The 16,547-nt window shown below is 37.3% G+C and overlaps 2 protein-coding genes across 2 annotated transcripts in view; one reads left to right on the forward strand and one right to left on the reverse strand.

The window, feature by feature from the left end:
- ttv (exostosin glycosyltransferase 1 ttv) overlaps window positions 1–10,860 on the forward strand; it is an 85,748-nt gene extending 74,888 nt beyond the window's left edge. The window contains exons 6-10 of the mRNA XM_089261460.1: window positions 6,551–6,654; window positions 6,835–6,985; window positions 7,332–7,661; window positions 7,725–8,041; window positions 8,184–10,860. Of these exons, the coding sequence (XP_089117586.1) occupies window positions 6,551–6,654; window positions 6,835–6,985; window positions 7,332–7,661; window positions 7,725–8,041; window positions 8,184–8,292 (1,011 nt within the window). The 3' untranslated portion in view covers window positions 8,293–10,860. The remainder of the gene's footprint in view (window positions 1–6,550; window positions 6,655–6,834; window positions 6,986–7,331; window positions 7,662–7,724; window positions 8,042–8,183) is intronic.
- A 2,589-nt stretch (window positions 10,861–13,449) lies between these two features.
- On the reverse strand, window positions 13,450–14,683 carry LOC108652824 (cathepsin L). The gene has a single exon (XM_018103022.3). The coding sequence runs from the start codon at window positions 14,554–14,556 to the stop codon at window positions 13,558–13,560; it is 999 nt and encodes a 332-aa protein (XP_017958511.1). The 5' UTR covers window positions 14,557–14,683; the 3' UTR covers window positions 13,450–13,557.
- Window positions 14,684–16,547: the final 1,864 nt, after the last annotated feature.

A 16,547-nucleotide genomic window follows, 5' to 3' on the forward strand; every position in this document is an offset into this window, starting at 1 on the left:
AATCATATTCGCTACAGTTAGTTTTGCAAATATTTATGCATAAATTTGAATGCATTGTCTTCGTGTTATGCAGATGATTTATGTCAATTTGTCATTTGTAGCAACAGTCAATAAAAAGAGAAAGAAACTGTCGGGGCTCAGAAGCAGTAACAGCGAGCTCGTCTTCTGTTTTGTCTTCTTCCATGCGCTCATTCAGCGATTCTGTCAGTTTGTCAAGTTCACAGTTTGTCAGTTTGTGTCTCTGCGAAACTTGTTTGTCGTCTTTAAACGAATTTGTCAAAGCAGCTTCCATAACTTCAGTGGCTCGCTCTCTCTCTCTCTCTGTTGTTGTTGTTGTTGTTTATTATTGTTGCTGCTGCTGAAGTCAAACAACAGCGAAGTTTGCCGGTCGCGACTTTCGGCCAACAATAATGACATCATCGCAAGCTTAAACTTTTAGGAATTCATGGCAAATGACGTTTACTTCAGTCTATAAGCCGCATCCACAGCGAATGGCAGTGGCAAAGCGTTAGATAAAAATGTTTGCGAAACTAAAGTAAAAAAAAAAGAAAAAAGAAAAGCTAAGCAATATGTTTTACGAAAATGAACAAAGTTAAAATTGCAAATTGAGGAATATCGATTTTGGCTATGCAACTGCTATTAACACATCGTTATCCAGACAGATAGCACACTTAATTAACACTGCGCTCCATTCAATAAAATCTATACGAAACTTCTAAGCTGAAAATGAAATGAAAAACGAATGGGAAATTCACAGAGATCCGCAAATACCCTAACTTTGTTGTTTAGACATGTGCCATAATTAAAATATAGTTTACTTTTGCTGTTACTTTTACTAATTTATTTTGTATTGCATTTCAATAGAAAATATTCTATATATTCCCCTTCACTTCGTTCCATTGTTCACTTTAGAACGCAACGACCCTCTTCCAGGGCATCGCATGCAAAGCAATAAACATTAAAAAAAAAAAATACAATCGTGCACAAATTGCGTTTGGCATTTGGTTTGTAATATTTTATCGTTTTATTTATTCGCATTTTGTTTTTAATTTTTATTTCGATATTTAAATGTCTTTGGCATATACCAAAAACGCGTTGCAAATAAATAAACAACAAATTAGCTAGAGTTTTAGTTGTAGTTGCAGTTAAGATACCCTGTTTGCAATATTCATAATAAATATTGGATGATACTTGAGAATTGGCAAATGTATTTGGAAATTGACTAGCAAATACCCTGTAAAATCCAATTATTAATATTTATTATAAAAATATGTATCGTTTTAAATTTACTAAGTTGGTTGTTTTAAATCATTGATTATTGCTATAACATTGCTCTAATTTTTAATCAGTTTCAACAATATTTCTATTTGAATATTTATCTCAAGCTTAAATATTAAATATTAAATTCAAATTTGGCTCTCCAATTTCAATATATATATATATATATTTTTTTTTTTTTAAATATAAATGGCACTCAACTGATTGTATATAAATATATATTTAAAAGAAATGTATATATGTATATATATTTAATATTATTTAGTTAAACCCTACATAACTTCCGTATAGGGTATAACAATTGCTATTGAAAATCATTTGATACGTGTTAATATTACATGTAGAATGGCTGTAAAGCCAACACACACATACATATATACATACATTTACACTCACACACAAATACACTCCCACTCGCTTTTCCATTTAAAAGATTTACTATTTATATTTATTTAGTTCAGTATTTATTTTATAATTAAAATTATATATACAGCACAGCTCGCGCTTTTTCGTCGCTTATTACCTCTCTCTCACTCTCACTCGCTGTCTCTGTCTCATGTACATTTGTGCAAAGGGCAGCGCATTACGCATACGCCGCGTTGTGTTGGCATTAAGTTTTCGTTTGGATTTTGTTAATTTCAGAAGCAGAAGCAAAGCAGCTGCGAGTTGTGCACAATTTGAGTGTTTGGTGTTTTGTTTTAGCAACTGCAACGGCAACGGCAACGGCAACGGCAACTGCAACGGCAACGGCAACTGGAAGTGCAAGTGCAACTTCTGCTGCAACTGCATCGGCAGCTGGCAAAAGTTGACAGCATTTACATTTCTTCCTCTTCTGCTTTTTCTTTCTTCTGCTCTTGTTTTCTCCTCAAGCTACTCAGCATAAGTTAATTTAATGTTTGTCTTCTGCCTCCGATTTTCTTGCTGTTGCTGTTGTTGATGTTGTGTGTGTGTCTGTGTGTGTGTTTGGGTGTGGGTGTGCTGAAAGGACAGCAGCAGCAGGAGCAACTCGTGCAAGTTTTAGATTTGCTATTTGGTGTCGTTGACTGCGACTGCAACTGCAACTGCGACTGCTGGAAGTTCTATGTTTGCTTCATGCACATTTTGCATTTTACATTTTACATTTTACATTTGGCATTTTATGTATGCAGCTGTCGACGCTTTGAACTTTGCGCCCCAGAAACTATGCTGCAAAACATCAGTAAATACGCTCTTGCTCTCTCCCTTTCTCTCTCTCCCGCTCTCCCTCCCTCTCTCCCTCTCTCTTTTTGCTTGTTTATGCGAATTCAAATGCGAACGTGAATGCGATTTGCGTTTATGCGTGCCACTTAAAGCGCGATAACAGCTTCAAAAATGCAGCTTCACGAACAAGGGTTAAATGTTGGCGAATTATGGCACTGCAAAGAGACAAGCAGACAGAGAGAAAGAGAGAGCGACTGAGAGAGACAGCAGTGCATAAATAATGCAAAAATGTGCTCAAACATTGCGATGGAATTATATTTAAGCCACGATATTTGCTCTAGATTTTGATGCGCAGCTTTCAATGAAAAGTTTATCCACAGTTTTTATTGCAACTCCTAACAAATCTCTTCCTATTAATATACTGGGCAGTTTTTCTCATTTACAAAAGTCAGCAATCATTGATTATATTTAAACATTGTTTACTTTAAGCAAGGCCAAATTAATTAACAGCAACTTAACATTTTGTAAGTCTTAAAGTCGATTTACATTGCCTTAGACTTCGTTTTATAATTTCTTATAACCCAACAAACTTTAGTTTTTACACATCATTGTCGACTACTCAATTATTGCTACTCAAGTCGTGTTTATGAGAAAGATATTTTTTATTAAATAAAATTTTGTTCTATTCAACTTCAACTAATAAAACAAAAGTAAAATAATATTGATAAAAAATAATACCAAATAATAAATAATAAATAAATAATACAAATTAATAAATATAAAAAATATATATAAATAAAATGTAATAATTATAAATATTATATATTTTATATACAGTTTTATTCAGCGTTGGTTATTATTAATTAATTATTAGAAATAGAAATAAAAAAATAATAAAATAGTAAAATAAAATAAAATAGTAAAATAAATAAAATATAAATAAAATAATAAAAATAAAATGATAATTATTAATAAATAAAATAAAATAAAAATAATAATTATAAATTGTATATATTTTATAATATTTTTTAAACTTAATTTTGCATGTAGCTTTAAATGATTTATTAAGTTTTACTCTAATCAGCTTTAGTTAAATTCATTGGCATAGACATAAAATAAACAAAATCTTTTAGGGCCAAAACTTCATCAGCTATGTATGTGTACATGTATATATGTATGCACGTGTGCAATTAATTTAAGTAAATTTTCTCTTAGCTTAGCATGCAGAGTTTGTAAATTTCTATGGCCTGCTTTTAAGGCTGGCTCAAATGAAATTTACTTGGCTAAAAGGGATGAGCCAGCCTTATAGCAACAGCTACTGTTAAACATGTATTTGAGTATCTCTCTCTCTGTGTGTGTGTGTGTGTGCGTATGTGTATTTGCATAAGCTGCTGCCACGCCCATGGCAACGGCCCATGCCCAAAATGCATTCACCTGTTTTATTTGCACACATTATGCGCTCTATTGAGTTCTTGCGCCCAGGCTGCTGGCTCCGCCCACTCGGCCCCAACGAGATGCCTCCTGCTGCTGCCACACGGGCTTAATCAGACAGTCGTCTGGTGAGGGCGCCTGCTGACTGTGCCTGCTGGCCAAAAACTGTCGCTCAGTTGCTTAAGTAGTTGCAGCATAATAAAGAAAAATTAAAAATAAAAAACAAAATGCTGGAAAAATTGAAGTCGACGCGCTGCCACTCGAGCAAACGTTTCCCAAGTTGCAGCAGGAGCAGCCGTGGCAGGAGCAGGAGTTAAGTTGCTTGACATGTGTAAGGAAACGAGTTGGCTGCAAACTTCTTGCTTTTTTTCCTGCCCCCCTCCGCCATTTCTGTAATGATGGAAAATTCGTCGAGTCTACCAAAAGTCAGCGAGCTTAAAGCCAATTAAAGCACTTTGTTAGCCAATTAAAATGGCACGCCAACATTTGCTGTATGGGCTGCCTGACCTGGCAGGACCCCAACCGACGCAGGCATGGGAGCCTAAGCCTGCGCATATATGCACATTGCATAATTGAATCATAGACAAAACGAGTCGAGTCGCTGCAAGTGGAGTCGAGTCGAGTCAAGTCGAGCTATGCACCTGCTGGCCTCGCTGCTCGCTCTCTGTTGCCTGTTTGCTTGCTCTCAGTCGCTCTCAATTATGCTGCAACGTCAACAGCGGCCAGATTGACTTAATTATGTCAGCCATACACACACACGCACACACACACACCGGCCTCACACATGCACTACGCTCCCCCACTCGAGCTGAAAAGGTAAACAAACACGCGCCTCGCAGACTTTTAGGCGACTAACTCAGCTCGCTGCCTCTGATTATGCCAAGCAACGAGATAAAACTTAAACAAAGCCCAGAATAAATGCGAAAGAGAAGAAAGAAGCGAAGATGGAGCGAGAGACAGAATAGTGCAGAAATTATAATTACTAAATAAAACAGGCACTTGAGACGCGTGCAGGAGCGACTGCAGTGAGAAGTTGGCCCATAACGTGTCCTAATGAGCAGGCACTCCATAAGAGCCGAAGTTGTACACCTGACGAGGACACACGCTCATGGCATGCAGAGCAAAATTCTAATTATCATCATTTTTACATTTAACATTTCAACAATCGCCTTGGGCTGGGGCGAGAAATTCGTCTTGTCATCGGCTGTTAAATGGTTTGAGTATCGGCTTTTTATGTTAATTTTGCTGCTAGACTTGACAGCTTCTGTTAAATATCTCATTAGGACTTTAGGCAAAAATATGTTGACTTTAAGGCTTTACGATTTGCATAAATTACGAAGCTTTGATGCCAATATTAAATCGAATGTTTCCAAGAAACTATTGTTGGATATAGGTAACCGGGAAATTATTAATTATTATTGCAGTCCTATCTTATTTTTATAATATATATATATAATATAAGATATTACTGGCGTACCTCGTATGACTTCAATTAGCATTATTAATAAAAAAAAAAAAAAATAATAATAATAATAATATAAAAAAATATATTATTAAAATAATACAAACTGAATGTCTTTATCAAAGATTTTAATATACCTTATATAATATATATATACCTTAATATGTATATGTATATTATATATACATTTAATTCCTTTATCAATTATCCATAGTAGCGCATCTGTTATTTAGACTGCGTTCCAAATCCTCGACATTTAAGCGCAACCTTTCTTCCGTTCAAATATGTTTTATCCGCATTTTCCTGCCCCACACAAGCACACACAGAGGGAGAGTGGCGCGTGCCAGAATATTGTGATTTTCCGCAACTGCAAACTGCATTTCCTTTTACCTTCGAGCTTCAGCAGGTGCAGCTCGTCATGGCGTGCACGTCGCACTCGTAACTCGCTGTTGGTCCAAGTCGGGACTAGCAATTATAGTGGCACATGGCCAACCTAACTAAATACTGAGCTCGGCCAGCATTTCGCAACTTGTTCGCTCTCACTCTAACTCTTACTTTCTCTCTCGCTCTCACTCTCTCTCTCACTCTCTCTGTTGCTCAGAGATTTGTAGGACTAATTTAGCATGGCATACTTTTAGGCGTTATATACATAATTTTCACTTTGAGCGACAAATTAATGGGCGTTAATGCTGCCAGCACACACAACACTTCCCAACCCAGACTAACTCCCGCACAGACCCAACCAATAGCCAGCTGCTGCTTTGTCTAACACTTGTGTGGTGTAAAATGGGGCTTTGGTGGGTTAGCTGAGCTTCCTGTGCTCTGCGCAACGGATGCTGCGGCCAGCGGCTCCGCTGGGAGACTGCCTGGCAGCTGCGTCAAGCGGAAAATTAGGCAACAGCTTGGGCGGCGGCCTTTGAATTAATGCACACAAAATCCCAGACGAATGGACGGACTGGCATTACGACTGACACGGCGCACCGACTGACAAACTGACAAACTGACAGACTGACTGACAGCTTAAGCGGCTAGCGTCGAGTGGCATTGAAAACGCAATTTGGATGCCAATTGATGAGCAGAACCGTTCATTAAGCAATCAATTGGCAATTGGCAATCGGCAATCGGCTTGCCACTTGAGTTCTTTTTGGCCATTAAACAACCGTTTGAATTTCCCGCTTTATTTTCTGTGCCTCTTTGCAGATCATTCGCGAACGACTTCCCGATTATCCGGTGCGCAGCAGCCTCGTCTGGAACTCGGCGCCCGGCGCCCTCCTCACGCTGCCCACATTCGCCGATAGTTCGAGGTAAGATGCCAACGATGCTGTGAGCTGATGGCGGTGGCCATTGCGTTGGGCCGGCAAAGTGTGCCTAATTAAATTTACATTCCCTCAACCATTTCGGGGCAAAGGGTCGTAGAGCAAGACGGGAAGGGGAACGGGCATTGAAGTGTTTTGCCATTAACCTAATTGCCTTTCCCGTTTCAGATTTATGCCCTTTCTGTTGAATGCGATGGGCGTGGAGCCGCGTCACAACTACACGGCCGTTATCTATGTGCAAATTGGCGCCGCCCTCGGCCCCAATGCGGCGCTCTACAAACTAGTCAGGACCATTACGAAGAGCCAATTTGTGGATAGAGTAAGTATCAACATAGTAACACGCAACATAATGGAAGACTTCAAACCGAACTCAAGTGGAGCGCATAGAGATGAGTGAACTGTAAATTGTTTCATCGATAGCTGCTATCATTGCTATCGCTTGATCTGCAGCTTACAGAGCTAATTCAAATTATACTTATCGATGATTTCATCACGAATTTAAATTGAATAAATGAATCAAATTAACAGCGCTAGCACTGTTAAAAGTAAATCGAGCTATCGATATTGCGCTGTTATTTAAAAGTTAAAGTAAATTGTTGGCTCCTGTTTTATCTCAAATATTAATTACCACTCGTTAATCACTTCATTTACTTGCTCACCACTAGATACTTATCCTGTGGGCTGCCGATCGGCCGCTTCCACTTAAGAAACGTTGGCCGCCCACCTATCACATACCTCTGCACGTGATTGCCCTGGGTGGCAGTAGTCGAGGGGCGGCAGCGTCGCCCACGGGGCAAACAGGGCCGGAGGCACGACCGAGCATATCGCAGCGATTTCTGCCCTACGAGGAAATACAAACGGATGCTGTGCTCTCGCTCGACGAGGATGCAATACTCAACACGGATGAACTGGACTTTGCCTACACGGTCTGGCGTGACTTTCCGGAACGCATTGTGGGCTATCCGGCTCGAGCACATTTCTGGGATGACTCCAAGGTGAGCACGTTTGATAGCGATTGCATTTTTTTCAATAATCAAATTGGATTTGGGAATTTGCAGAATGCCTGGGGCTATACGTCCAAGTGGACGAACTACTATTCGATTGTACTGACGGGTGCGGCGTTCTATCATCGCTACTACAACTACTTGTACACCAATTGGCTGTCGTTGCTGTTATTAAAGACTGTACAGCAGTCCTCCAACTGCGAGGATATCCTAATGAACCTGCTGGTCTCGCACGTGACCAGAAAACCGCCGATCAAAGTGACACAGCGCAAGGGTTACAAGGATCATGAGACGGCTCGCTCGCCCTGGAATGATCCCGATCATTTCATACAGCGACAGAGCTGCCTCAACACATTCGCAGCGGTATTTGGGTGAGTAGAATCGTCATCTGGCTAAAGTGAATAGATCTTCTCATTGCTCAACTTAACTCATCTAACAATTTCCATTTTAGATCTAATATATGTCTTAAACAGTTTAATACATTCCGTGTCTTCTTTCTCTTTCTGTTCACAGCTACATGCCGCTCATACGTTCCAACTTGCGCATGGATCCCATGCTATATCGTGATCCAGTCTCCAATTTGCGTAAAAAGTATCGCCAGATCGAGTTGGTTGGCAGCTAGCGGTATATGCAAATTGGCAATAGCTACAAGCGTTAAGAGTACTGAGATTCCCTACCCGCACGTGTACACACCAACACAAACACAAACAAACACCCACACATACATACGGACTTCATAAACTGCTGTTTATTGACGCTGCGAAGCGCCGCAAAAACTATGTTAATTATTATTAGTAGCAAAAATTAGTTAGGATTTATGAAGCGTATATATATTTATGTATATGTAACAAAATAGCATTCAACGTTGCAATTATATATATTTATAATGCATACTGTATACACTCACACACACACACACACACAGCAGATTTGTATATGTACATAAATAGAAGAACTCTGATTAGGCCTAGTTAAGTTGTGCGACCTGCCCTGGGCGCAGTGAGCGAGCGGAATGCCATTTTTTGCTAATTTCAAATTAGCGCTGCAAATTTTCGATATACATATATACGATATATAGATATATATATATATACACATAATTACATATACATACCTTATATGTGCATAAGTAGCTGATTTTGTACGCGTTTGATTTTTGTATGTGTGTAAATGTTTTTTGTATATGTATGTATGTATGTATGTCTGCCGCATAGGAACTGTAATTGTTATAACTCGACATGATTATATGATATGATATGGAATCGCTATGATACATAAGTCTATATGTGTATAGTTAGTTAGTGTTATTATTATTGATGTGTGTGTCTGTAGCCATTCTTATGTTTAACTAATCAATGGCAGTTAATTAGGCTTAAGCTTGCAAAGATATTCCTTATCTATAATAATTGAAGAAATTTATTGAAAACTGCGGCCATTATTTTGCAATAACAATACAAAACAAGGAAAGAAAAGAAAGCTACAAGTGAACTACGAACTCAACAGCCATCGTACAATGTGCACAAACAAAGCAGAAAGCGAGATAGATAGAGAAGGCGTAAGAGTAAGTGTATTCGGTGTGCCGAATATGAAATACCCTTGCAGATAGATGTATCAATTTGTAAATTCTGTGTACTCAAGTCAAGTCAAGTGCTGCAAGGATATCAAATGAATTATATATAAACTAGTAAATGTCTTCATTTCATTCGTATAATTGTGTATTCCTAATTATTTCTTAGCAATCAACTACTTCTAGACTCTATTATATTAAATGTGCAATTTCCATTTTACATTTCAACAATGTGTTTTTACAACAACAGAAATCTAAAATAAAGAGTGTAATTCGGCTTTAGCTTTAGCTTTTATGGCAGCCATTTAATATACATATGTATAGTCTATATAATATATATATATATGTGTATATATATATGAATAATGCATATGCAATTCTATAAGCTATACGCTCGCATATCAAATGCATACATATGACAGATTTCTTACTTTTGTACATTTAATTTTAATTTACAATAGATGTGTTCAAAAATAAAATAAAATGAAAAAAAAATATATACAGCAAGAAAATTATATTACATATTACGTAAATATACATATTTTTACAAAAATATACACGAAAAATATTGAAAAAAAAAAAATACAACAAAAATTCTGTTTAATTTTTATAAAATTTTTATTTTGGTTTAACATTGGGTTACTTTTCATATATTTTGTTATTTCTTTTGGTAACCAAGTGCATAGGGCAATAAGAGTAGAAAACACACGCAACTAACTACGTAAAGTGTAGCAACAACAACAACAACAGCAAGAAAATAAAATGAAAAGCGAAATATAAATAAAATGTAGCAATAATGTTTAGCCTGAACATATCAAATGGATTTAGCTGGCAACGACAAAGTCAGAATTGCGACTGTGAAGCGAAGACACTTACTGAAGAGCTATGCATCTGGTTGGAACGTTGCCTCGACTCTGGACTGCCATGCCAATTGTTTAGCATTTATCATTCCAAATGCTTATCTGCAATACAATATATATATATATATATAGGGACAGAGAGAGAGCGAGAGAGAGAGAGAGAGAAATACACGCATGCAATATGCTAAACTTGTATGTAAATTCCAAATGTCTGACTTGGGCAGACTCGAATGCAATGAATGCGCCCTATCAGACATCAGCATGCACATAAATCAAATATTTCAAATATTTTCTGCGTTTACGACTAAATAATAATCAAAAATTCCCGTCTGACAACATGCACACAAACACGCACACACTCACACACTTGCATACAAAGATTGAGAGAAATATACATACTATATAAATGGAACAAGCATACATAGAAAATATAACAGAAAATTTCTATTCCACTTTTGTACAGTGTGTTTACTTTTTGTATCTGTGTGTAAAACTATTTGTATTATACTCGTATTTTGTGCATTTGTATTTGACACAAACAAGCAACAGACTATGTCACTTTTTATACATATTTAACTAATAATGTTTGAAAACGAAATGAAACAAAGCAAAACAAAACAAACAACCAACAAATTGACCAACAGCAAAACAACTCTACAATCCAACATTTACACAACATACAAACGAAACACACGAAAAATTGTTGAAAAGCCAAAAAAAAATATAAATAAATAAAGAAAAAACTACAAGAAAAAAAAAATAATACTCATACAAAATTATTACATACGCAGCTACTATAAAAACAAAAAGAAAACAATCTTAATCAATATTGAATACCATTAAAAAAATTATACGAAGAAGAAGTAAATTAAATGCGAAATTTAAATGTTGTGATACAATTGACATAGTAAATTACTACAACCCGCAGCAGCAACAACAACAACAACATGGCATAGCATATAGCAAATACTCCTCGTATATTCGTAAAGTGTACATAATTTCAGTTCTCTCCTTTTTGTTCTCTCTTTTCGCATTTTAAAGATAATTGAGCATAATCAATTATTTTGCCACATTTAACAGATGCAAAAAGCTTTTCAATTTTTTATTCCATTCTCTCCATTTTTTTTTTTTTTTTTGTGGCTATCTGTATTTTCAGATTTAAATTGAATCAGCGCCTGCGTTTAACGAAGAGAAAAAACATTCAATAAAAATATATATAATTTTATTTTTTTTTTTTTATAAACACATGCACAATAATGCACATGTGAATAGGTTCACTTATGCCAACCTGGATCAAACAAGTTGAAGTAATATTTACTTTGGAAAAAATATTTATTTTTGCTAAAATTGTTTTGGCATTCAATTTTTGCATTTCGATCTGAAAGAAACTTTTTTATTTAATGCGATAAAAATAAGTAATTGCTCTTATTTATATATATTTATTATATATATTATATTATATATTATATTTATTCATTGGAAAAAATCTATATTTTTACTTTTAGTTCATTAAGAGTTTATAATCGGTTTGCTAAAAAGTAAAAAAGAAAATATATTTATATTTTTAAAATATTTTTTTATTTTAGTTGTATTTCATTAAGAGTCCATAATCGGATTGCTATAAAAAAGAAATATATTTTTAAAATATTTTCTGATGTATATAAATATATATATTTTTTTATATAAGTATTTAATTGTATTTTTGGTTAAATAGGGTTAAAAAGGTGTACAAAAAAAATATTTACCTATTTAATTTATTAGGGCTTATTAAAGGCAGAACAACAGAGAAAGGGATAGAGAGAGAGAGAGAAAGAGAGGCTTAACAGCAGACAATAACTTGAGCATGCATAAAATCCAATGCTTTGCAAACGATTTATTTCCCAGTGCAAAGAATGCATAATAAGGGAATTATTCACATTTCTTGGCCTCAATTGAACCTATTCACTTGGCCATTCATTGTGCAGCTTCAATTAAGTTTTGTGCACACAACATGTTTGCGTCACTTGTAAAAATTGATTTAATTACAATTTGACAATTTTTTCTCATTTTGCTTTCTCATTTTTTGTAATTTCATATTGCCCTGAATGCATCTGCAATTTGAGGTGACGAATCTCCATTGAAAATATGCAGCTTTTATTGAATTTAATATTTACTTTTAATTAATGCAACTTTTGTATATACACACTCACACACACACATTTGAAATACTTGTAATAAATGTTCAGCTGCTAAAAGAAAGAAAGAAAAAGAGTATTTAATGTGGATGTGCTTATTGCATAGTTAAAAGTTGTTAAAGCTTAAGGCAAAACAGAGAAATACAGTGGAAAGTCATACTAGAAGAAAAAAATAAGAAAAACAAAACAAAAAAACAATATATATACATAAAAACAAAACAGAGCAGAAACATAAACAAAATGTAAATTACATAAACGGAAACTTCAATCTAGTAAGCATAACATATAAATATAAAATGATAATTAATATTATATTATTGAACAGCAGCTCGCGCCGAAACAGCAAACGAAAACAAAAACAACAAAACAAAACAAAAAATAAATAAACAAAAATGTGATTTTTGAATAAAAATTAAATGAAAATGAGACTTTCAATGCAATTTTATTCCCTTACACGCATAGCAAATACATTCGGGTAAACAATGCCAACAACAACAACAACAACAACAGCAACAACTAGATGACAAACTCAACACCTTAGAAAAAGTTTGTGAAAGGAATTAGCAAAGTTTGGAGCTACAAAACATGTCCTCCCCCCTCACCCCTACTCGACACAAAATTGTTTTTCAAGCAGTTGCCAGACATGCCCAATGTAAGTACACATGTACGCATGCACACACACACACATGTACATTCAAGTACATAAATAAACAGCTGAAACTTTTTGCCCAACAATTTCTGCACCTGCAAATTAATAAATTGCATTGCTGCGGCTGCTTCTCTGCCTCTGTCTCTGCCGCTGCGACACTGGCAAAATGGCGGCGCCTAAAAGCATGCAATAAAATTTTGTGGTCTACCCATGCAGCGAACGAGCTGGAGCGAGAGGGCATGACATGCAATGAACTTCATTAATAACATTAAATGGCGCCTGCAGAGAAGCATATCAATTTGCACATGCATTTTAAATGCATTCACGACATGCAGCTAATTACACATGGCAACCAAATATGCATACACTTTGCGAATATTAATTAGACCTTTGACATGGCAAAGGAGGAATCGCAAACCTGAGTAGTTGAAGAGAAGCTTGAAGACGATGTCTTCATGTTGTTAATAGGCATAAATTAGATATTTTTTAGTAGCCCAATTTGCAATAATTACAATTCAATTTGGTTTATTTATGGGCATATTAATTTAATAATTTATTGGAGTTTAACATTCAGACGAGTAATAAATAAAGCAAATTATTGAATGACTCCACAATGCGAATGCACTTTGTTAAGTAGCTAAACCACTTCTGGATAGAGGGCATTGTTGGCAATGCCGCAGAGATTGTTCTTGTTGCGTGCCAGCCTCAAGTAGCCATTCTCTCCCCAGTGAGGGCCCAGAGAAGTCTTGAGGATCCAATAGTCTCCGAAGTGCTTGCAATGGCCGTAGCCCACGATGAGCACAGCATAATTGCTCTTTTCTCCACAGTGGGGATCGTTGTAGACACCGCTCTTGTAGTGCATAAGCCCTGTGAATGAAATGACAGCGGCAATCGGACCCCGGGTCACGCTGCGGGCCAAAGCTTGTTCGTTTCCCGGATTCACTCTGAAAATCTTGTCGATTCGGGCACCAACATACTTCCTCTTGAAGGAGCACTTGCCAGTCAGTCCACGGTAGGGGTACGATTCCTCCGTGTCAATGCCGCCCAACTTCTTAATGCACACCAGAGCTCGTGGAACCATATTGTCATTGCCCCTGCAACAGTCGACAAGGTTTTGCTTGGAGAGCACTGGAAGTTTTCCGGACTTAAGGAACTGACGGCTCTCCGTCACGCCAGCTGCGGCAAAGGCCCAGGAGCTGTTGAAGTGTCCCTGAAACGCGACGGGCGTAACTGCACCCATATGGGTCCAGTTTACCGAGGGTACCATCTTAAAGTCTCCATAATCGCTCCAATCATAGGACTCCATATCCACTTCCACATCTTCATCCAAGCCTATTTCAGCATCTGTTCCCAGCCTTTCGCTGATCTCCTTTGGCAACATGTCTGAGAACTGATTCAGACCCATCTCGTAGCTCTCATCTCCTGCGGCCCAGCGTTCGTTGTGTGCATCGATGATTTTCTTATTATCCCGGAAGATCAGCTTGCGCAACCACTCCTCCGACTCATCGTAGATCTTGCCAAACTCGCTCTTATAGGAGTTCCACTCCGTTTCCAGTTGATCTTCGGCGAAGGTTGCTCGGCCCAGCGTGCAGCCAGCAATCACCACTAGGCATCCAATCACCAATAAAACTCTCATCTTGCTGCAGCTCTTGGGTTCAACTGCGACTGCTGTTTGCCTCACAGAATCCCAGCCGTTTTATACACAGCATCTGACCGCGTGATTGCAACTGACTCAGGCCCAGAGGTCTAAAATGGTTCGATTACGCGCCCCCGCATGCATTGCTCAATGCGGGCTGTTGGATCAAGCATTTAAAATTATCACAAATATTATTTTATATATATATATACGTATGATTAATATATAAATTAAAAACATTTACTTGGAATATTTCTATACAGAAATACATATTATTCTATTATTAAACGCAACTATTGCCTGTGCACAGTGGCGCCCTCTGTCGTTTGGTGGCTGCCTGATGCAGCTGACATTGCCAAGGACGCGCAGCAGCTGCTGCTGCTTTTCTGCATATGCTTCATTTTTGTTAGCTTATTTCTGTGGCTAGCTGAGTAGGCCAACAAAATGGTTGGAGAACTGATTCACAGAGCCATTTGCCCCCTGCCCCCTGCCCCCTGCCCCCTGCCCCCTGCCCCCTGCTACCGCCTGCTGCTGCATCTCTGCTAAGCCAACTGGAATGCTACTGGCTCTAAAGTGGGCTTCGCGAGTGAGTCGCTTATGTTTTCAGTTCCTTTTCAACGCAAAATTTGTTAGCATTAATTATAAAGAGCACGTGTAAAACAAGCACACAGCCACGCCGCTTACATATGTATGCATGTACATGTGTGTGTGTCGGCATACAAGCTGGTTAAGTGCAGGCTGTGTAGGGTTTAGCTGCATAAACAAAATGTCTGCCACAATTTGGCTTAAAGCAGCAGCAACAACAACAAGCACTTCAACTTTTTGGCCATTGTTTTGTTAAACATTCTCTCAGAAATTTGCTGGCACTGCTGTTGCTCCAGCTAATTACATAATTATATTATGCTGCATTGTTGCTGATGTGGGCACTGAACAACTGAAATAATTCCCGTTGCTGGTACCACAACTGCAATTGGCATTACTGCTCGGGGGTCTGACTCATAAGCAACACTAAACATGCACTAAACAGCCAATTAAAAATTGCCAAAAACTATGAAATTAATTAACATTCAATGGAATTTCACATTATGAACATTGTAAGAGAACGCAAAAATAAATTAAAACAAAGGACAAGGCACGCATACATATGTACATATATACATACATATGTATAGACTCACCCATGACATGTCCCTGGCCTGTCGCACTGCATTCGAAGAGTTTCATGAGCAGCAGCCACAACTGTAAATTGTTTCGAAGTGTTGACAAATTGTTGGCAAAGCCAGCAATAAGAATATGCCTGTGTGTAAAATCTAAAGCAGCACAAAATATTTTCACTTTGCTGCACGTCAAGTATGCATAGCAGGAGGAAGATGAAGAGGAGGAGCATGCAAAATAAATAACTATAAGCACAACAAAATGAATGCTATGCATTGTTGAAAAATCTAAATCAAAATTGAATTACGAGTATGCTAAGAGGGATAGATAGTGAGAGAGAGAGAGAGAGAGAGAGGGGAGAGGCAGAGCTCAGTCAAGCACAAACCCTTGCTTGGCTTACCCCGCTGCCTGGCTAAAATGCTTTGGATTTTGTTTATCGTCTCTACAAAATATGGCTGGGATGTCTAATAAGAGTCGACAATTGGCTTTTATTGAACTGAAATTGAATAAAGAAGTTGCCAATATGCAAACAGTCTCTGATTCTGAGACTCTGTCAAATATCATATACATTTTCATTAGCCAAAAACTTTGTGTGCAGCCTCCCATTCAAACAAATATAAATAATTTCGGCTCGAAAGTTTTGTTGCTGTTGCCAAAAAATATTGTTCACTTCCTTATATTTGCATTGGCACATTTCATTTTGTTGGTTGTTGTTGTTGTTGTTGCCTAGCTTTCTAGTGCTTCAAGTGTTTTGGCCAAGTTTGTGTCAAACGTTTTTATGACGAATTTATTGAACAAGTTTCGGCGGATAAGGCCCAAATGTCACAGCAACGACA

The sequence above is a fragment of the Drosophila navojoa genome, chromosome 5 (assembly GCF_054131105.1).
Source record: "Drosophila navojoa isolate 15081-1374.11 chromosome 5, UAZ_NAV_1.0, whole genome shotgun sequence".
Classification (NCBI taxonomy): Eukaryota; Metazoa; Arthropoda; class Insecta; order Diptera; family Drosophilidae; genus Drosophila; species Drosophila navojoa.